The sequence below is a fragment of the Penicillium taxi genome, assembly GCF_028828555.1.
Source record: "Penicillium taxi strain IBT 34144 chromosome Unknown utg000004l_segment0_segment0, whole genome shotgun sequence".
NCBI lineage: Eukaryota > Fungi > Ascomycota > Eurotiomycetes > Eurotiales > Aspergillaceae > Penicillium > Penicillium taxi.
The window spans coordinates 5023634-5045316 of NW_026643206.1; the positions used below are offsets into that span (position 1 = coordinate 5023634).

At 46.4% G+C, this 21683-nt stretch overlaps 8 protein-coding genes across 8 annotated transcripts; 4 read left to right on the plus strand and 4 right to left on the minus strand.

Moving 5' to 3' along the window:
* Nucleotides 1-2004: 2004 nt before the first annotated feature.
* N7495_006748 (Zn(II)2Cys6 transcription factor) lies at nucleotides 2005-4192 on the plus strand (the record flags this gene model as incomplete). Its single annotated transcript, XM_057209399.1, has 3 exons — nucleotides 2005-2149; nucleotides 2209-2409; nucleotides 2472-4192. 3 exons carry the CDS (start codon nucleotides 2005-2007, stop codon nucleotides 4190-4192), a joined length of 2067 nt encoding a protein of 688 aa, XP_057063173.1.
* A 2166-nt stretch (nucleotides 4193-6358) lies between these two features.
* Nucleotides 6359-7066, plus strand: N7495_006749 (uncharacterized protein; the record flags this gene model as incomplete). Its single annotated transcript, XM_057209400.1, has 1 exon — nucleotides 6359-7066. One exon carries the CDS (start codon nucleotides 6359-6361, stop codon nucleotides 7064-7066), a length of 708 nt encoding a protein of 235 aa, XP_057063174.1.
* A 4459-nt stretch (nucleotides 7067-11525) lies between these two features.
* On the plus strand, nucleotides 11526-12719 carry N7495_006750 (uncharacterized protein; the record flags this gene model as incomplete). Its single annotated transcript, XM_057209401.1, has 1 exon — nucleotides 11526-12719. The coding sequence occupies one exon, from the start codon at nucleotides 11526-11528 to the stop codon at nucleotides 12717-12719; it is 1194 nt and encodes a 397-aa protein (XP_057063175.1).
* Nucleotides 12720-13177: 458 nt separating this feature from the next.
* N7495_006751 (putative secretory component protein shr3) lies at nucleotides 13178-13958 on the minus strand (the record flags this gene model as incomplete). Its single annotated transcript, XM_057209402.1, has 2 exons — nucleotides 13178-13800; nucleotides 13913-13958. 2 exons carry the CDS (start codon nucleotides 13956-13958, stop codon nucleotides 13178-13180), a joined length of 669 nt encoding a protein of 222 aa, XP_057063176.1.
* A 342-nt stretch (nucleotides 13959-14300) lies between these two features.
* Nucleotides 14301-16661, minus strand: rim8 (pH response protein PalF; the record flags this gene model as incomplete). The annotated part of the gene is made up of 2 exons (XM_057209403.1): nucleotides 14301-16145; nucleotides 16200-16661. The coding sequence occupies 2 exons, from the start codon at nucleotides 16659-16661 to the stop codon at nucleotides 14301-14303; spliced, it is 2307 nt and encodes a 768-aa protein (XP_057063177.1).
* Nucleotides 16662-17569: 908 nt separating this feature from the next.
* N7495_006753 (putative GAJ protein) lies at nucleotides 17570-18292 on the minus strand (the record flags this gene model as incomplete). Its single annotated transcript, XM_057209404.1, has 2 exons — nucleotides 17570-18223; nucleotides 18290-18292. 2 exons carry the CDS (start codon nucleotides 18290-18292, stop codon nucleotides 17570-17572), a joined length of 657 nt encoding a protein of 218 aa, XP_057063178.1.
* Nucleotides 18293-18940: 648 nt separating this feature from the next.
* On the minus strand, nucleotides 18941-19592 carry N7495_006754 (uncharacterized protein; the record flags this gene model as incomplete). The annotated part of the gene is made up of 2 exons (XM_057209405.1): nucleotides 18941-19515; nucleotides 19565-19592. The coding sequence occupies 2 exons, from the start codon at nucleotides 19590-19592 to the stop codon at nucleotides 18941-18943; spliced, it is 603 nt and encodes a 200-aa protein (XP_057063179.1).
* A 643-nt stretch (nucleotides 19593-20235) lies between these two features.
* On the plus strand, nucleotides 20236-21459 carry N7495_006755 (WD repeat protein; the record flags this gene model as incomplete). Its single annotated transcript, XM_057209406.1, has 1 exon — nucleotides 20236-21459. The coding sequence occupies one exon, from the start codon at nucleotides 20236-20238 to the stop codon at nucleotides 21457-21459; it is 1224 nt and encodes a 407-aa protein (XP_057063180.1).
* Nucleotides 21460-21683: the final 224 nt, after the last annotated feature.

Here is a 21683-nt window from a genome sequence, read left to right on the forward strand (position 1 = left end):
AACTGATTTTAAAAATAGCGAGCTAAGTCTGGGCAGAGATTTTGGTTCAACATTAGCCTAATGCCCTAATGTGTCCCGAGGTCCTCGGGGCCAAAATTTGGATAAATTATTGATGCCTAGGCGCTCATGATGTATATATATATCTTGATATACTCAAGAAGCCTCTCATGAGATGAACCAAGCAACAGGGCTCTGACAGTTTACCAGCCAGTTGGGTGTGATATTCAACGTTTTACCTTGGAAGTTCGGTATACCACAGATAACGCGCAATTTCGGAGTGCCCAGGTGAGAATACTGTCAATCTGATGATGCCCAGCCTCCGATATGAAATCTAAACCAGCACAAATAGGTTGACGGATTTATAATTTTGAACATGGGACCCCACTACTTGTAGGTCTTTGATGTAGATACCAGTGCTTATTAGTCTATAAGCTAGACTTGTGGGTGTAAACTATAGTGTAGACAGCCTTTATTCCACATTAGCGAAAGTATCAGAAGATGAGCTAATTTTTGGGGGGATTTGGAAGAAATGCCTGAAGGCATTGGGCATTGACCTATTTCTAATATGTGTTATTTTCTTCTATTCTAGACCATCGAGTAATATTTACCCGAATTTATTAATAGTAAGATTATACCAAAATTATTCGTAACATATGCAACTTGCATCATCAATTCACTAAGAAGGAAGCTTTGAAGAAAACTTTGAAGAAAATTAGCCAATATTCTGATTAGTGTTGGCGGCTAATTGATACTAATTAAGGATATTTCTTGCAAAATAAAAGTCGGGGAAATGCGCCAAGACAATCTTATCACATCACACCTCTATTCCCATACCATGGTACATCCTAGTGGTCCGACAGCGTTCCTACTTTCTGCATCAAGCATGGACAATTTCCAGAACCCAGCCGGTTGTCCAATCAAAATTTCAGGAACCGAAGCTTGACGTTCTTCGTCTTTTTTGTCACACCGCTGTGCATGGTCAGCTAACCAGTGATGTATGAGGAATGGTATACCCCCCACAGTTCTAGAGTTGACTGATCCTATTGTGAAGACCCATTCAATGTTGCATAATGGCCCATCAGTCTGACGGCTACAAAGTGTACGATATTTAATTTGCGGCATTTTCTAGATTTAGCAACTTAACAGGAGAATATGCAGTACGGTCGATTCGAATCACACGCTTAGCTGCAGTGATAGATTTTTCGAGTTTTTGGGCGTTCTCACTCGGTTAAAGAATAGGCTGTACTTGAGAGGACTCATTGAAAGGTTTCTATGTTCAAAATGTAGTATTAATTCTGTACTTGGCACGCCGCCGCAAAAACCAACATCTCAGAGCGCCGTTGGTTGTGGGACATCACTTTTAGAAAACGCTGAAAGTTAACAGGATCCAATGAGTGAGCGAGAGTGTGCATAGATCACCTGTATGCACCCCTGTTTGAACGCACAACAGCCATCCCTAGCTGGGTTATCTCTACCCAGTCCGTGCCAATCCCTCGAGGGGCTCGATATCGAGGTGCATGATGCCAATGCCGCCATGCGACCCTATGACACTAAAAAAAGATGGCTAATTGTCCCAAAATTAGCTTCCCACCACCTGATTGCAACATTAGCATGCCTTCTCTGGAGTTTTATTCGTTCATCGTGTATAATTTTCTAGTTTAGAGGAGATTATGCGGTGATCCCAGCCCCACAATCACCAACACAACCCCCCAATTGTCCCGAACCTGCAGTGATTATACTAGTGCAAAAGCGTAGAATTCCAAAATAGAAACAGCTCACTGTATTCCACAAAGCTATCTAGGCTTTAAAGCTTCTCTGATCCCATCGTAACCAATCCCGAATTCTATTCACCATTCAGTTGCACGGCCAACCAAGAATTTCATTCCTTCTATATCATTTAGACGGTAAAAGCCTGCTGGTTCAGACTTTCCATAATACAGCCCATACACCTAAAACTGGGAACTCATACTCTCTCACCACTACTTCGACCGCCTCTTAATCACAATGTCTACATCAACAAAGACTAACTACATGCCCGCTTCGATGAGCAGGGTGACTAAATCTAGTACCTCATCCGACTGCTCTACTACTCAAGTTCATGCATCTGGTGATCGGACAAACAATAGAGCGCATAAGCGATCTCGGTCTGGTACGTCAAGTTTCCTCCAAAGGATTCCAATGCATTAACTAATTTCTAACAATGAGTAGGCTGCTATACTTGTCGCTTGCGCCGAAAAAAGTGTGATGAAAAGCGCGGAAAATGCGGTGCTTGTGTGAATCTCAGTGTGACATGTGAATACAATCGTCCAGCATGGTGGGGAAATGCAGAGCAGCGAAGGATTCAAAAGGAGCGCATAAAGAACAAGATCAAGCAGACCAAGTCCCTTGAGCGAAGTGGAAACAGTTCTGGTGAGCTTCATGAATACTTGAATTTTGTATCTGAAATATGCTAATAATGGTCTCATTTATAGATCGGTATCGACGATCTAATCCATGTCTGCCATCGCCTTCCAGGTCCCCTTCTTATGACAGCAACCCTACCAATCACATCGGAGTATTTGACATGACAGATCCATATAGTGCAACATATCAACAAGGTCACTGGGTAGTTCAAGAGGATAGACGGGAATTTGTGGGAGATGTTCAAATGAGCCATATTACCTCCACATCCACCTTCAACACATTTAATCCTGATGTATGCGGTCCACAAGCGCCATACTTCGAGTTCCCCCCCGAGCAAAAAACATACAGCATCCCTTATAACTACTTCACCGGTGAGCCTGAGGCCTTTATCGACCCCTACTTATCCGCGGATCCCACTCCATATTACTTCCAAGACGATCAGAGTGAGGAGCAGCGACTTCTCATGAACATTCCCGTCGAAGAGAAGGATAGACCTCTTCTTGATTACTTCGCAACCAACGTTATGCATCAAATATTTCCAGTTTTGGGAGCTCATCCACAAGGACATGTCCATTCCCAAAACATGCTACAGTCGATGGCAAGCAGCTTAACTTACCTGCACACTTGCTTGTGTCGAGCAGCGGTTCATCTCAAGGTTACACAGGGCCTATCAGGACCTGAAATCGACACAGACATTATACAGCACCGTCTGGCAGCCCTTCGTGATCTTTTTGATTCAGTACAGGTTGTCAATGACACCCAGGATAAGGATGAATATAAGAAGGTCCTCGATGGATCACTTGCGATGCTCCTGTATCACTGCTCTCTAGGCTCATCTGATGAGGTTATTCTGCCGTGCGGAGATCAACTCAAGGTTATTCGAGACATCGTGAGAGAGATGCACCTGTACGAAAATCCCTTCGAGTATGTCAATGGAATACACAGCATGGCACTGGCTGCCTGGGTTGACATTCTCGGTGCGACAATGACAGGAGGTCGTCCTGAGTTTTCCGACACCTACCGCAATCACCACCTGAGCGGGAAACCACTGGGCTTGCAAGAGTTGATGGGATGTGATGACAGAATTATTTATCTCATTTCCGAGATTGCCTGCCTCGAATCTTTGAAGAACGATGGTACAGTTGACAGCATGACCCTTCACAGTCATGTTGAGGCACTAGAAGCACAATTGCAGTACACTGAGCCTGAAAATCCAACTCTTGAGCATCCATACTCACCAAAGACTGGTGAAATATGCCCCCAAATACTCACCAAAATTATTTCATCAATTTTCCGTACTGCAGCTCGAATTTATCTGTGCAGCTTGTTACCAGGATATGACCGCCACCAAAAGTCAGTTCAGGATCTCGTCCAGAAGATCAACGATGATCTTGAATATATTCCTTATGGACCTCAAGGTTTCGATCGCTCTCTTGTCTGGCCACTCCTCATGGCGGGTGTGAATTCTTCACAGGGTAGTCAATTCCGGGTCACACTTAGTCACCGTCGTGGGATAATGGGTGACCATATCGACCTTGGTGGCTTTGGAAGATTGTGCCGCCTTCTTGATGAAGTGTGGCGACTCTCAGATTCCCCTTGCTATAAGAAGGGTACGCGTAACGAAGATTACAGCTCCTCTCTCACAAGTCCTATCTCAAAACTTGACAGATCCGACCCTTTCTCTCTCACAGGGACTGGTGCCACTCTGGGTGGAAGGGAGATCAAACGTCAAGAAGTCCATTGGAGGAAGGTTATGGAGAAGAAGGAGTGGAATTTCGTTCTTATTTAATCTTTTAGTTCTATTTTCTTCATTTGTCCTTTTGTTCGTTTTCTTTTATCTTAGGGCTGGCTCTGATCATGCTTTACGACCTTATTTTTCTGGTGAACTATACCCACTTCGCGACTAGATGCTGCAGCATACGAACCCATTTTCGGCGTTTCCTTTTATATTTTTACATTTCTGCCACTTATGTACTACTGTTACCTCTGGGATGGACTTGGATCGAGTGAAGTCTGATTTCTAAAGTATCTGATGGCATTGGCTGGCCTTTGCTTATCTATATACTGTTCACGGTCATCTATTGCTAGAAGCATAGCTTTGACTATTTTGAATTCAAAAATTATAAAACTGACACAATACTCCATACCTTATCTACACAAATATAATCTCATGGCTAAAGTTTTGAACTTCCAAGATTCCCGAGGTTCCGTGTTTCAACCTTGTAAGTCACATTACCTCAGGGTTGGAAATTCATATTTTAAATCTAAAACATTGGAACTTTTCGGGCCAAAGTCTGAGGTCAATATACCAGTTGGCTCGACTACACATCTATGTGAATTCTGGAGATTGTGCCCAGATCTTCAAGGGTATCCTAAAGTCTACTACCTAGTTATAACGAGGTCCACGAGTGATTTTGGAAGTGGGTTTGTGTTCACCTTAGAAAACACATGTATGGAACATCCTGCCTGATTAAGACTATATACCATAAGAACTATTTACAAAATTACCTAGGTAAGCAGTCTAACTTAAAGCTGCCTGGGTTCCAAGGTCATTGATAATCTTGATGGGTGGGCGCCTTTACGTTCTAGATATCAATATTGCCTTGGCGGCATAGGTCAACCTCAGAACACCGTTGCTGAAATTGTTGCGCCAAGAAATTCGTATCCTTCCTCCATAGGTAGAGAGCACTTTAACTTCTTACGATAAGTTATCTGAAGCAGTAATATTCACATTGGGCCAAACATGTGCAGTAAGGTTTCAGCGCTATTTATTTCATGCATTTCCTGAAGAACCTTGGAGGCGCGAAGAGTGACCAGGGTCCTAGGGAAGTTCCGTAGATGACTGGACTTAGTTAGTGGCCCATGGTGGGGAAGGGCGCACATAATTTGATATTTGACACAAATTTATTGAGATTCAGTAAGTAATGTGCTGCATGTAATTGAAAAAGGCGTCTAGAGACAGCTTTTTGAGGTTTCAAGACTCGACTATCCCCTGAAAGCGAGGCGCCGTCGTGGAAAGCTGCAGCTGTTAACGCCCTAGCCAGGCAGGGCCTCATATCGAAAAAGGTGGCTTGTGAAAAAGTGTTGCTCGTGACAACAGTCGCCTTGTTTGGCGGCTATTGAAGCCTTTCAATGACTGCTGCTTCAGATTGCGCGCGACAATGATTTGTGTATATTGGCGCCGCAGATGAAGTGTTTTGACTGCCAGAACAATGCCATGTAGAAGGAGATATAAGAGACCAGCTAGATACCTCCCTGATAATTTCAGAAAATATCAATTCTCTCTTGTGCTTCTTACTTTTTTCAGACGATTGAGTCGTCTCTGGGCTCCAGTCGAGTCCCCTTTATTTCTTGCGATAGGCTAGACCTGTCATTCTTTGAATTTGGTGAACTTCTTTTCTGTTTAAATTTTGATCTTCAGTAAACCAATCTGAAAATGTAAGTTACTCCGATGCCTACTTTACCGCCGTGTTATTTTCTGGAAGGATTCTGGGGGGCTGAGTAGACCCCCACTGAACCCAGTCTAAGCCTAGTTCAGCTTGGCTAATTATGGTAACTGACATGAAATATTACAGATCTGTATTTACGGTATTGAGCTGTATCACTTATCGGGGTTCCATACAGTTGCCTTGATTATATAGATCAAAACACTCCTTCTCTCCCTCCACCTTCCCTTTTTCTCTCTTGTTGCTGGCCAGCAAAAAAATTCCGTTCAACTTCTACCTCACACTCCTTGTTCAACCTATCAAGGATATATCCTATTATATTCTTGTGTCGACGGTCGTTCTATACACCGTCCTACACTTCTGAGCACGGACTTTTGAGACTCTTTCAACTACCTATTCCATTTAATTGCCACGACTTTCATAACTCCCGCAAATCTGCCTTACTTTTTGGAATTATTTCTACTCCTGAGCTATCTAATAGAGATTTGTTGATTTCTATTTACCCCATCATGCCGAACGTCAAACCAATTCTTCCTCCTCTCAAAACACCTAAGAGTGCAAGCTTTCCATCGGAACTCCACGATGGCTCCGTCTCCAGTATATCCTCCTCTTCAATCAAACAAGAGGATTCGGACACTCCAATTACACCGCACTCGTCCATCCAGCTCCCAAAGGTTTACGCAGAATTCTTGGAAGCCTTCACGCCCGTCTTTAGCCCCGTTAGTGCCGGAGGCACCCACAGGTTCCAGTTCGAACCGAAGAATGCGTCTCCAACTTCTCAGCCTGCGAGCTCATTGAGCAGCTCGTTCAAATTCAGCCCTTCAACGCAATCACCAACTATATCGCTCCCACCACCGACACCCGGATCTGCGGTATCTTCGAGAAGGGGTTTTCCATTTCCCCGTCGTCTTCGCATCCCCACATCGGCGATGTACTCGCCCACTACTGACTCACCAACAAGCGCGACCCCCCTTCATACGCCCTTATCAGCTTATGATTGGAAGCAACGTTATAATGAAGCTCCACGCAGTGCCACAGGGAAACTAGTCAGTGTCAAGCAAGTTATCACCCGCACTGTGACGTATAAGCGCACTCAGCTTGATGCCCCACCGAAGGGAAAGCGTCGCAAGTGCCGAGATACCCATGATACCAAAGAGGTCAAAGAGCCTAAAGAGCCCAAAGAGCCCAAACTCATCCAGGAGCCCAAAGAAGTCTAGTCTCTGGTCTACTTCGCGCACGCCGTGAGATGATACTTTTTCCTTGTATTGGGTTATTTTGAAAGCTGTTAGCGAGGCATGGGCGTTGTAGAGGGGGGCGTTATTGTTCAAAACTGGAATTATAGTATTTTTGGAACTGTCTGACTGGTCTAGCTATTTCGGTCATCAAGTGCAGTCGTTTACATTTGTTTACATGGTACGCTTTGTCTTTTGGTGACTTGAATTTACTTTATAATATCAGACGGGTTTATGATCAATACCTTTTCAATACATAATGCGTCTATAAGTTTCTTAATAATTCCTTAGAATCGGAACGTAGAGCTCAACTGGGCTTAGATGCGCTTGTTAGGTGGAATTCATCCCTGTATCTCACCATCCTTAGGTATGTATTGCCAACTCACGGGGGTTGGAGAGCCTCGCCCCTATTTAGTCATTGATGGATAAAAGAAAAGTATCAAATCGGAAGCGTTACTAGATTTTAGGGCCCGCGCTCTTGGTCTTAAACCAACACTGACTCATGAAGCGGATAGGACAGAGCTTAGAAATGAGCCTCCGTTAGTTCACGCGGGGCCGCGGAAGTTGACCCCGGTAAATACAATAAGCCAGAAGCCCACTAAGCCTAGACCAGTAAAAACCAACACTCTTTATCAGAGTATACTCAAATTAAGTGTTGGCGTCATCCATTCTAAGGTTCCATTGGATGTAGAATTTTAGTTGATTCACATCGTCCAAATTGTCGGTAAAGAGGCTCTGGGAGGCTCTGGGCGGCTCTAGGTGGATGAAAACTTCGCTAAGCCAAAATTGTGAAGCTTCAGTGTGATATCCAGAGCTCTCAAAGATGCATAACACTGTTTCTCCGGTCAGCTATTGTTTATCTCAAGCCTTAGATGCGGGCCGTATCAAACCACCATGGGTGCATATAAAATTCTCGGTGAGATTTACCATTTGCCGCTGCTTCTAAGTTTGTCGTGATGCCAGCATAGATCATAATTCTTCGCCCCATGCATGCAGTAGGTGGTCTTGAAAACGCCTCGAATAGCAATCTTGGCAATTGTGTTGTGTGGATCTTGGAACTCTACCTAGGCAAATAACATTTAATGTGAGAGCAGAATTAATTAGGGACTCCTAGTAATCACCTCACTACAGTATGTAAAAAGATGCTTGAGATGTTCCGTGGAGGCTAATTTGTGTTTGGCGTAGAATTTTCCCAGATACTGCATTCTAGCTGATGGTAGACACTGTTCTAGGGACACATTGATAGCCAATGATGCCCTCACGTAAATTTCCAAGCATCTAGTGGTACGGATTTAATAACTCGATATGCAGAATTTATACAAGACTCAAATGGACCCATGCATTGTAATATTACAGTACATAAAATACCAATGGTCCCAGTATCATTTACCCTAGCGTCTGACCTTCACCTAGGTACGATCTAAGGATTGTGCTACTATATTCTCAGTACTCAATTCGGGGACAGAGCTTGTTCGAGTCTAATTCACATCTCATTTTCAAGTCATGCATGTGAAAGGAGATTCCCACTTCACTTAAATCTACCAATCACCACGTTCTAAGCTCTAGCTAAAAGTTAGTTCCCACTTTTTCGAGGTAAGCTGATGTTCCCAGTGATATCTTAGGTGCAGAGGGCTGCAGTAGGAGAACTGAAAGATCTCATTTTATTGGGCATCAAAAGCATACTTTGTTTCATATTATCGCTGAAGAAACAGAGCCAGGGGAAGTATGTATGTACCAAGGCTATTCCCCTGAGTTCTGTTTGAAGAACTACTACGTATTTGGAAGTCATCCGAGATCGTTTCACCCACCATAAATACAAGTATCTGAGTTTTCTACTTGAATACCGCTCATAATTTGGTGCATGGACCTCAGATCAAAAGATATAGATAACCTTGGAATGGTCACTCGATCCGGGAAGAGCTCCTTACCAGCCTTTGCAACCCACAAAGCAGCTACATGAGTGGTATGATATATTTGGAATAGGGTTTCAATATAGAAAGAGTTTATATTGGCTGGTTTTACTTGATGCCATCACAAGGACGGACAGACAAGAATAACATACATGAATCAATCGCCAATCAGCGTGTGATGTGACAGTAGTGATCGAATGAATTAAGCGCCGGCGCTTTGCCATATTAGAATAGTGGAACGATAAGTGACACTTGGCCCCACAAGTGCTCGGACAGTGGATCCTGCTTATAGCCAGTTGTTGAATTGCTTCTTATTCTGTATGCAGCTGTGCGGTGATAGCTGACGTGGTAATGTTGAACTCGTGTTCTTACCGCCGAGGGTTTCTGTTAATACTTGGCTCATCACAATCCACAATTCACTTGGGAGCCAGCAGCTTTCAATGTCTTTGCTATTGACTCAAGCCAAATCACTCTCGAGTGTTAATTTAGGTAGAGGATTGGTGGCCTACGACAATTAAATTGAATTATGGCTGCTTTATCTAGCTTAAATCTATTCTGAACATTCAAAGGCTCATCTACGGAGGCACGTATTAAATAAAGAGGACTATCGTTTACCGTGGAAAGTAATTGGGCCTTCTAAGGTTACCACAAAAATATCTAAGGCATTTACAGATTAATTAATGCCGCTGACCGCATCATGTCTTCTGACATCCCTTGACTAAGGAAATGAGGGGTACTTATGTCGGGTTATGCACGAGTCCAAATGAAGTGTGTTTTATTTTTAGCAATAGATCCACGTTCGTGGGTAGTACCAAGACCAAGTATTAGGTAGTCTTGCATATTTAACTCATCTCCGTGCTAATATTATCTATACCATATATAGAACTCGGCGTCATAGTAGCGTTGACTTCTCAATATCAATTAGTATCTCTCAGTAGGAAGGCATAGCTATCTATACCTAGGATATCACGTTCGTATGATACTTTGATCCTAGAATCTCTCACAACTATTTACGCAATCCTCGACACCCGTGGACGTTCTTATCGGCTGGAAAATCGTTTCTCGGTATACCACAAAGATATTTCAAAAGCGAATCCTAAGTTCACATAAAAAAGATCGTATGAGCACCCAGTCAATCTTTTGATCTATCAAATAGCTCACACTAACCTTAAGTACCCCTGACTCCACCGATTTTCATCTCACACTTCATGTTCCGCATACATTGGGTGGCCCTATCCAGTGTGTCGTTCACGATCCATTATTTTGACCTGCAACTATCACCCGGAGATTTCTATCCTCCGAGGTCCAAGCTGACCCTTCACTATCACAGAACCACTACTTCAATCCAAGAATAGCATCATGTAGCGCCATTGAGTCTATTTTTGACCCTGATCATCACTTTATAAGCCCGTATCGGTGGCTATCAACATCCTCTGGATCGAAAACCGAAAGAAATTCTCATTACAAGAGGTATGATACCATACAATACATCTTGTATAATGATTGAGCTTTCAGTCACCCAATATTGACGTACTTTTGGTCAATTAACGAGCATCCCGGAGTTTCAAATGGCTATATTTATCTTTTTTGGCATGACTGTTGCAACTTTACCTATCTAGCTACTCAACTGCAATTTGGAATCCGGCTTCAACAAGTCATCGCCTCTCAGGCTCTAGCTAATCAGGTGCATATCAAAAGAACCCCCTTGATGCTATCTTGCCAGTTCGAATCTCGAATACCTCGGCCTAGTTTATTATTCTAGAGTTCAACCTTGGAATGTCCATGACAATTGGGATGTCCATGACAACCAAAGAATACCATGCGATTCCACCTCTCCACCTCTAAGACTATCTTGATTTACTACTTGGATATTTATACCTAGGTAATAGCTGCTCGGGTGGTGATACAAGAATTGGAAAATTGGAAACCTTTGACTTCAAGATATCTTCACCCTGAGAATCCTTTCCTAACCTTTGTTAGTTTCGGCCAGTTGACCACAAAGCAGAGGCCCATGGATCCGAATGCGGCAGGTAAACAGTGGCGAAATCCTTCTATGAAAATTTGCCGGGTAAAAGTCCTAGACAGGGCATTCCAGCTAACATCATATTAAAAATATATTCATTAGGAAGTCGAAATTTGAAAGAGCGTTCTTTATAGACTTCAATGCCAAAATGTAGGGCGCATTCTTTGATGCGCTTAAAAACATACATTGCCAAGAAACGCTTTCTATAATTAGAGGCTAAATACTAGCATCATGTACCCCCCTCCCACTTCACACTCCCACCTCTACAAGCAGAGGATGAAACTACGCGATCAAACTCCACAGTAAATTCGAACCACCCAGTCAAACCCTTGTGATCGGCCCAACTCGAGTTGTAACCCCTCCTCTACCCATTTCTGCATCCGCATGCATAACAGCCACTCCCCCCAGTGCCAGTTCTCTCACTCTCTATTTCCCGTGATCCTGCCGCCGACTCAACCCATTCTGTGATTTGAATTCTGTGATCTACATAAATCTCATCAGAGCCGCTATGATGGATCAAGCATTGCGCACCTTCACCCCAGACAGCGAGTTCGCTGACATGGAAACCCCACGCGCTCCCAACCCCGGTACTCTGTCTATCACTGCGATGGCCCGGTTTGAATTCGAGGCTGGCAAGGGTAACGAGGGCACGAAGGTTCTCATGATAGAATGGGAAGATGATGATCTCACCCGAGTCTCAGCAGATGGCTCGTGGCATGTTTCGTGGGCGGGAAAGACTACAATCCTCCCCGCTGATGAACGTCCAAATGCCCACACTCGTCGCTTCTACTTTTTGCTTCCGCCCCATACCACCATCCCCCCTGTCGTCACACTATCGTATGAACCCTCCGAGTCAATCGACAATGCCAACGCAGCCGCAACTCCGTCGTCAAAGGTCCGCGAGTCCCTACAGTTGAACCCTCTGCCTGCCATATTTCCCCCCGAGCTGGGAGCAACGGGCCGTGCTGCTGGTAAAAAGGGTGTGCTACATACCATCTGGGGTAAGAAACGACTGCGCGTTCTCGAAGATGAGATTGAGAATGAAGCTCTCAACAATGCCGAGGGAATCGCTCTTCACATGGCCGTACAGGAGAAGGAATGGATCGAGACTAACTTTGGGGTCACCGCACACGGCACTGAGAGCGTTGCAGGTAGCCATGATTCTCCTGCCTCAAACAACGCCTACCCCGCTGCACCGGCCACGCCAGTATCACCCGTCAGCGGAACAAAACTTGGCGACAAACTTAGGGGGTTGAAACTTCAGACTAGCGAGAGAGAATTGTCTGTTCACGAAGGTGATACTTTTCCCATTCTCAAACTCTCACCGTGGGAGGCTAATCGTTGTCAAATATCAGGCTCGGATCCAGAACACCTTCTCTCCCCTAAATCACCTGATGTAGCAGTATCCTCGTTCAGATCGTTTCGCAATATTACCAATCAACCCCTGCACTCCATGCCAACCCCGAACACACCACTGCACGTATCAGGTCTCGAGTCTCTCAGGGCAGTCGCTCACTTTCCTCCCGAGTCTGTCCAGGAAGCTCAGCAGAACTCCGGACCTGATGGATTCAGCTCAATGAACACTCTAGATTCAATGAGCTCACTCGTCCGTACCTCGAGTACTGAATCAGGCGATGACCTATTCGCAAAGGCTCTTAGTCCTCGTTCGCCCGATCTTCCCCGCAGCCCTTTCTCATTCGCTTAATACCCTGGTCGCTTGCTCATGCTTGAGACTGGTGTTTTTTTTTTCTTTCTAATATCGTTTCCTTATGACAATGATTCCCCTTCTGCGATGTGATGATATTATTCTCCATCATTTTTTTGTCCCATTCGTTACGGGTCCATAGATCCATCCATGAGGACGTCCAGCGTTGAAAATATTGCATCTTCGCCTTCGTTTCTATTATTTATTATTTCCTATATTGTGGATTGAGACAAGGTTTGGTGTACACTGATAAAACTCCACAAGATAAGCACATTCATTGAAGATATTGTAGGTAGTTTTATCTCCGATGCGCTTTTTTTTTCTTTTTCTTTGAGCCTGATTAAAAATCTTACAACTGCACGGATCATAACAACTTTGCGATGATCTGAGAACTGAGAAAGCAAGACGAGGCATCAAGCAGAGATGGGGATTTTGAGATGCAGACGAAAAAAAGCAGCTCAGTTGCTCTTCTTACGTTGACTCGACCGAGTAGCTCTAGTAGTCGAAGCACCGGAAGTAGTAGCAGTAGCCGTAACAGGAACGACTACTTCCTCCTTCTCCTCCTCCTTCTTGCTAGCAGCAAACTTGGCAATATCCTGCGCATCCTTGCGCTCAGCATACCACTGACCAGCCTGCAAGATGAGAATACCAACAAGGACAAGCGCTAAGATAGTATTACTAGCTGAAAGCACCTTAAGTGAGTCCTCGCGACCGAGGATCTGCTCGCTGTCATCCGGGTTGGTGGCCAGAGCGGCGCCATACTTGCCAGCAGTGGCAAGGCGCATGCCCTTGACGATGTTCGCGATGTAGATGGTCACGCCGCACATGTAGAGAACTAGGGAGGCGCCGTCGAAGAGCATGTTGGATTCGGAGGGGCGATAGAGCTTCGTCACTAGGCCTGCGAGACCGAGGAAGATCACTATGTGGAGGATGCGCGGGATGAGCGGGGGCGAGGCGTGGAGGAAGCGCAGGTGGGCTTCAAGGTAGTCATAGTGGGAATCCGGGGTTGGGATTGCGGACCAGAGGACTGGATAGTCGTAGGGGAACAATGAGAAAACGATGCCCAGAAAGAAGCATGTCGCTGGAACGTGTCATGTTTGGTTAGCTTTTTTTTTTTTTTTTTTAGATCTGGGGTGTGTGGGGAGCTATGAGGTTTTTGTTGTCTCGTGTAGCTCAGGGTTGGGGAGGCCTACGGCAGACAATCAGGAAGGTCGCAAACGACCCGGTGGAAAAAGCCATTGTGAAGGTGAATTTGAGAGAAAAGAGGGAAGAGGAGACGAGGAACAGGGGGAGTTGGAGGACGTCGGGAGCGCCAAGACTAGCGCCCCAAGATTATAAGATTCTACCGGAATTAGATAGAAAGTACGGAGTAGATAAGAAAGAAAAGATTAGAAAAAGATTAGAAATTATGATAAACTCATGACTACTCAACGCTTCAGTAGATTTCAAGTTAAATATCAGTATTGTTACATGCTTTCGCGCCCTTCATAAAATATGCGAGTTGGTATCTTCCTGAGCAATATCCCTCAAAAATGCAAATATACATGGAAAAAGGTGTATGTCGAATAAATTATAATAGATTCATCGCTGGTATCGAGGCAGAGATTCATCTGCATGCGCTGTTCCGCCAACGAGTTGATCGTCTTCGTCGAAGACCGGCGCACTAGGGCCCTCGCCTGGGCTGTCATTGGGTTCTTCTGGAGGGGCGCCGGGCGCACTAGGTGCACTAGCCTGTTGTATGAGTCGCTGGCGTTCCAGCTCCTGTTTGTCTTCACCGGATGGAAAGAGTTCGCTGGGAACAGCATAATTATTTTGCACAATTACGGTCTGAAGCGACTCGTTGGAACGGACTGTATGCGATAGGCCGTTGGTTGTTGGTGATGGCAGATGCTGATAATCTTGGAGGTGATGATCATCTGATAATACTGGAGCGGTCGGAGCATCTACAGCCGTGGATGGTCCTGCTTCATCTTCTTCTGGGGGCTGGCTGGGCAACAAAGCTTCTTCGTGGCGTCGCATCCTCGTCTTTTCGTCCACAGGTTCTTCTAACTCTGGTTGAGGGACGATAGAGCCGACAGGATGGGGTTGTTGGTTGTAGTCTTCGTAGTCTCCATAGTCTCCAGGATACTCTCCCCACTCTTCTTCGTTTTCGTAACCCTCCTGCCCGGTATATTCGAGCTGTGAATTGTGCATTGAGCTTGACTCTGGCCACTCCTCTCCATTCACGGGATTACTATTGGTTTGAACGTAAGGATATGACGTCGTAGACTCTGCTGCATTTGATAGCGTACGTTCAAACGCAGCTTGGCGACGCTGAGAATCCCGTGTGCCGACAACAATCTCGAAAGCTACCGAGATAACACCTTTCTCTCGGCGAATCTGGTCAGTGTCCAATATATTACCAGCCCAATTGGCGGTGATACCACCCCCGTTCACATCAGCTGGGTTCAAAATCTGCCCGCTAGGCGAGAATGTGCTGCCACCTGAAACCATATTGAAGCGTGGGATAAAGCGATCGGGCGAAGTAATCTTGCCTCGGAGGTCCACGGCAACCTCGACGTAGTATCGGAAGTTGATCATGGCTCCGGGCACACGAGTGATTGTCGGGAATGCGTCCTCCGGGACTCGAATGGAGGTCTTGATCTCGGCAGTCATGGTGTTCGGATCCACGATCAACGGTGCGAATGTTTGTGACAGATCCTTGCGGAATGTGCTGGTGGTACGACTGGTGCCGAGAGTCAGGCCCCCAAGTCCAGTTCGTGACCGTGGGTAGCAATCTTCGTAGACCGGCTTCTTCCCGTCTGTTGAAGAGCCAATAGGGATAGCAGGGTGAAGGTCGATGCGGCCCTGTCGGTATAGAGTAACGACAATACCATGCGCACTGCGCACCTGTTTCCAATGGTTGATGGTGACTTTGATGGGCAAAGTGTCCCCTGGTAGTACGCCGGCGCGTAAGACCTCCGTCTTTGTCGTGATGGTTTTATCTGAGATTGAAGGCGTCGCACTACGGCTTTCGCTATTACCTCCTCCTGTGCTCGGCTCACTTGTGATTCTGAAACTTTGACTGCTTTCGCTCGGTCGACTTATAGAACTGACATTGCTTGGTGAGGGGCTCAGCGGTGGGCGGTCTATCGAAGCAACTGTGCAGCTTCCTATATCTATAGAAGATATATCGTCTGGCGCCGCGGTCGCGTCTGAAATTGTGGACGTTGATGGAGTTGATGACGGGCTTTTGGCTTTGCCTTTTGGTTTTGATCGCTTCGTGACAGGTTCAAGAGTGACAATGCGGGCTTTTGGGGCTGGGAATGATGCGATATCAATGTTTTCTAGGACATTGACCCGTCGTCGGCAGGTCATGGTTGGATTCATAGTGGTCGGTCGGGTGAGGGTGGATGTTAATGAGTAAGAGATTGCGCCCCGTTCAAACTGCATGGTACGGTTAGCACAGATACGAAGAGATTAGGTCTCATAGCGACATACGTTTATACTGCTGGGCAACGCGTAGGGCGGTAGTGTCATTTCAAAGCGAAACTTGTAGATTCCCTCTTTCAGACGTCCATCGCCGCAGAGAACGACTTCGTCTTCAAACAATGTCGCCAGACCGTTGCCCATATATTCTGCGCCTCGCCGACCGCGCCCGGGCCCTAGAAAGCCTAGATCCGGGTTCTTCTCCCCGGCAGGGACCGCATTCTTGAACACTTTCACACATCCGTGAAGACAGACAACTATATGGGTGATGCGAACCGGCCGCACGACCGTCACGATGACAGTGCCTTTGATGGTATCCCCCGGAAAGTATGAGCGCCATGGATCATCGAGATCTATATAATAGTCGGTGATGCTTCGGTTGCGTTGGCCGAGAGGAGAGCGGAGTTTTGAGAGGAAGAAGCTGCGATTTCGACTGGCCAGCGGCGTGGGGTTGGATGGAGGGTTGGAGGACATGACACACAGTCAGTGTTTGCTGCATCTATACAAGATAGCGTGGCGACAGGAGAAAAGGGGATGGGGGGAACACCCTAGCTGCACGGCCTGGGCCAACGCGATCGATGGAGTAAAATGGCGCGGTGAAAAGTGTCGAACAAGTTGGGTCGCTCTCTAGGCGCGTTGCTGCCTAGTCCAATTCTACCGACACAGAATAGACAGATCGACCTCGAAATGGACTCGGACGTCCAGAATATGTCCTCGAGTACCGTTCAATTGTAAGCCACGGTATGCGTATTATATTTTCGGAAGAAATTCCCCGGGGATGAGAGGGCTGGGTATTATCAAGAACCACAGGACCACATTGTTCCACGGTATACGACCGAAGCACGAGGCCAGGACGGAGAACGTATCCGGCGAGAATCTATTCGGTATAGATATAGGACGTGATGTATATATAATAATAATGAGGTAGGCGAATAAGTTGAGTATTAGGTCTGGAAGGGGCCAAATGAAATTTCCGGGGAGGCCTAGAGGAGTCGGATAAGTTGAAGAATGTGGGGGTACTAAAGATGTGGCGCAAAATAGGTAGGGGAGAAGGAGGGGGGGGAAATGCAGTATTAAACAAGGAGTGAGTAGTAGGAAAGAGAAATATTAAGAGTAGAAGGGATGTGAAGATATGAGGGGGGGGGAAGAGGAAGTGAAGGTAGAGAGAGAGAGGTAAGCCCCAGTTCTTTAAAAGGCGGAGAAAGTGTTTAATTCGCGTGTCACAAAGTCAAGCTTCGCGGGATTGACTAGTCTTCTTTTGCATCGATTATCACTTTGTTTCATCTTACGTACTAAGTTGATTGATCATGCTAAGCTTTTGCCTTTTCTTGGCTTAATCCTTCATATGATTCAGATATCAGGAATAGGAATACAATATTACTTCAATATAGCTCTCGAAGACCCTCTCCGTCCACGTACTCGTCTCCATAACAATCACGTAAGACTGCATCAACGGCTTGTCGGTCTCCGGTCAGCTTGTTCATGTACTGCTCAAGGATATGTAGATTATCCGTCCACTGTATGGCTTGCTGCCTGAACCGTACAAGGTCTGATCGAAGTTGATTGACGCCTTTGTGGCTGACCGAATCGCCGGACTGGGACTCTGCAGTCTGAAGTCGAAGAAGCTCAGCCTGAACCTCAGCTTTCGTATCAAGTAAGACCTGTCGTTGCTCGTCAACATCAGCATGGTCCGGCTCATCTTGGCGTCGCATGGTCTCAGTGGCTAGAGCGGCCTCTTGATCGGTGAATGACTTCCGGGTCTTCTCCACCTCCGTCTTCACCCGGTCCAACTGCCGTTCGCGCTCAAGCTTTTCGTCACTGTCAAAACTCCAGTACCAATTGCCGCTGCCGATCTTTTCTACTCGGAGTTGGCCTTCATCCGTTAGCGCCTGAATGAATTCCTTGACTTGGATGCCATTGATGGAGGCAATGGCCGGTAGCTTCTTTTCCAGCTCCTTCAGAGTGAAGCAAGTGCCGGATGAACGAAGATGAGTTACAATTAGTGCGAGTTTCTCGGTTTTTGTGGGCTTGGCCGGCTGGAGGAAGAAAAAGACGCGTCAGCGTACCTAGTGCTTGATGAAATCTAAGCCGGTGCCACGTACCATATTCCCGTTTGATGGGCACGACCCACTGACTCCTCGGCCCAAGAAGCTTATGTTGTGCAAGGTTTGCTGTTTTGAGGTAAGTAATGATAGAAGAAAGTGAAGTCAAGTCAAGTCACGACACCTCAACTTAATTTTTCATAGAATTTTACATATAACCATTTCTTTTCTCACTTATTCAATCTTACATTGTTGGTATATTACTAATGAGTCTGTTTGATGATCAGCACCTATTTAGACTGAAGATTGATAATGCTGATTAAGTGGGTGCTGGACTCTACTATGTACAGGTTGAGCTAATACCGAGTTTTCTGCATAGTGCTATCAATGAGTCTCGCTGTTACTGGCAGAATCTCTATCAAATTCTAGCCTCAGGTCTCACAAGATCAAATCCCCCGAATCACCTCGGACAACGTCGCGTGGACGAAGGTTTTCTGAGGTTGTATCAGATGCCATATAGTCAGAGACTGTGCAACCGTGGTGGAATAAACGCCGATGTCATCATGGTGTCAGTAGAAGATAGGCTTAGGGCAATGCAGCACCTGACTAAGCCCGGTTTGATTGATTTTGTATATCGCCGTCCTCGCCTTTGTGGATGTAGGAAGGTTTTTTCAGGACCCCTGGATCTGAATTTTCCTCCAGTCGTACTTCCTAATCGGTGTTGGCGTCGGTAAGCTTGTGTCTGCGACGTTTAAACTTCTTTCGTACGCCCTGCAACGAGTCATTCGAGGCCATCGGCCCGTCAACAGCAGTCGGTCTTGACCTCTTCCTGTGTTTGCGTGGTATTCGCGAGGCAGTAGATTCATCAGTTGCCCAGCCCTCGCCCTCTTCGTTGTCGGAATACTGTCCTTCAACAAGAACCATGTCACCAGTTTCACCCATCTCTTCTTTCGCCAACTCCTCCACTAAAATTCCCATGGCAAGCAAGGCCGACTCATCCATAGTATGATGGTCATACTTGCCTTGCTTCCTTGTCTGGCTTTGGTAGAAGTCGGCACTGTAAGCGTGGATGGCCTCGAGGATACTCGAGTTCGGTAGTGGCTGGCTGGGTGGGAGCTTTTCATGTGCAAAGTAGGACTCGTCTTCGAGAATTTTCTTCAGAAGCTTGGGTTTTGAGCGGTAGAGAATTTCTTCCGGGCGGAGATCTCGAGCTCCAGACGACGCTGTGTCGTGGTGCCGTGAAGCATAGGGTTTGGATGGGTGGAAGCCATTTTTGTTGACACGACCTGTGATAGTTAGACTTGTTCTGAATATAAACGGGCTGATGGTCCATACCAGCTACAGCATGATAGACATTTGCCATTTGCCTGTTACCGCTGTTCCGTGGGCGCGCTTGGGGCGGCGAGTCTGGCAGCTTGAACCTGACTCGAGACTGCGCCCGACTCGTTGCGACATTTTCTCTGACTTCGGAGCTCTCAGCTGTAGGCTTTCTATGAGAGCCTTCATTCTGGCTATAGACATCAGTCGACATCCTCGAGCATTTCTGGTCACATCTGGCCAGGCGAAACCCTCAAGTTAAAATTGACAGTCGGCAGATTGCATTATTCAAAATTAAAGATGCGCCGGTACAACATTAATCCGATGAGGTCACTGACATACATAGTAGTAGCTTAGAGCATCCCATTCTGCTTCTACTTCTCTACCCTATACAGCAGAGCATCAACGTTAATGAATTAATGAATAGCCAGCTACTTGGTAGATCCCTCGGGACGATTACGCCAAGTTCTTTTAATTCCTATCAAACTCAACAGCTAATCTACAACATTGAACCGGCCCCGGGTATCCGATTCTCGAGTCGCAAAGCCAATCAATCTCATAATATCTTATCCTTACCAGAAGAAACGTACGCTCACAAATCCGGCGTGAATTGCCTTGCAATCGATGAATTTGAAGGAAGATAGTAGGCTCAACCTACCCCCGCATGTAACATCTCTAACCAGACTAGCATGGTCTCTGCCGGCGCAGATCCATCTATCCATCTCTGGGACCTTGAAACGAGAGGCGCAGAGCTAAATTATATCCACCGGTCTCATGCATCAATCAGTAAATCGGCACACCCGGACGCGCATACTCACTCCATCACTTCGTTGTCTATCTACCCGTTCGACCCCGTTCCTACGAATATTTTCACCACATCCTATGACCAGACATTGAAGCTTTCAGTGCTGGGACCGGCAGCTATCAAGCCGGTCCACACATTCAAGCTCCATTGCACGCCACACGCGCATGCGTTCTCCTCCAAGCCTCATTCAACGTTACTCGTTGCGGTGGGTACATCAGAGAACGCCGTCCGCCTAGTGGATCTACGATCAGGACTAGCGACACAAGGTCTGCCAGGGCACACCGGCCCTGTGCTGTCAGTAGACTGGGCACCGCATCGGCCCTACCTGCTAGCTTCTGGCTCGGTCGACCACAGAGTGATAATATTCGATGTCCGACGCGGTGGCTTTAACTCTGCCATCGCAAGCTTTGACATGGATGACCCAGTCGGATTAGTACCACCCGGGTCATCAGCGACAGTAAGTCGACCAGCGTACTCCACACAAGCCCGTGCACACAACGGAGCTGTAACAGGAGTCCGCTGGACGTCTACTGGCAGCAAACTCGTCACATCGGGCCAAGACTCCCGCATAAGAGTGTGGGATACAAGCACAGGCGCAAACACATTAGTGCACTTTGGACCTCGTGTCCGAAATGCAGTTTCTGCACAATTAGTAGAGCGACCACCGCTGCTCATACCTAAAAGTTTCATGCTACCAGGCTACGAAAGCTTCATATGGCCTAACTTCACGAATGGAGACGACAAGGGCGATATGTACATGTTTGAGATTGCCGAGGGTACGCTCATCAAGCGACTCCATGTGCCTGGTCTTGTGGGTACATCACATACCCAAAGCCGGCCCGGTGCGCTCACTGCTGGCAGTGCGGGGCGAATCAATGATTTGGCCTGGCGCAGCAACGGAGGGAATGGTGCGTCAGGTCAAGGGTTAGAGCTTTTCTCTGCGCATGGTGATGGGACGATTCGGGCTTGGGTTTCTGGGCAGCCGGATGCAGAACCTGCTGAAGATGAAGAATATCGTAAGAGGAAGCGTGATGTGCTAGACGACATGTACAAGTCATTCGCAGCTCCTAATATTCCGTTCGGGAAAATCCCGGGTGGTGATCATTGAATTATTAGATACGAAGGTAGCTACAGATTTTGAATATGTTTTACTGAACATTCATTCCACGACAGTGTGACTGATGAGAATAATGATGATGCTTGAAGTAAATATACACAGCAGCTCGGAAATGGGAAGTAGAAATTAAAGGCGGGCGATAATCGCAGAAGTATACAGAAATACATGACATAAGTAAAATGCATGAGTAGGTATTTCAACGAGTGACAGGGGGT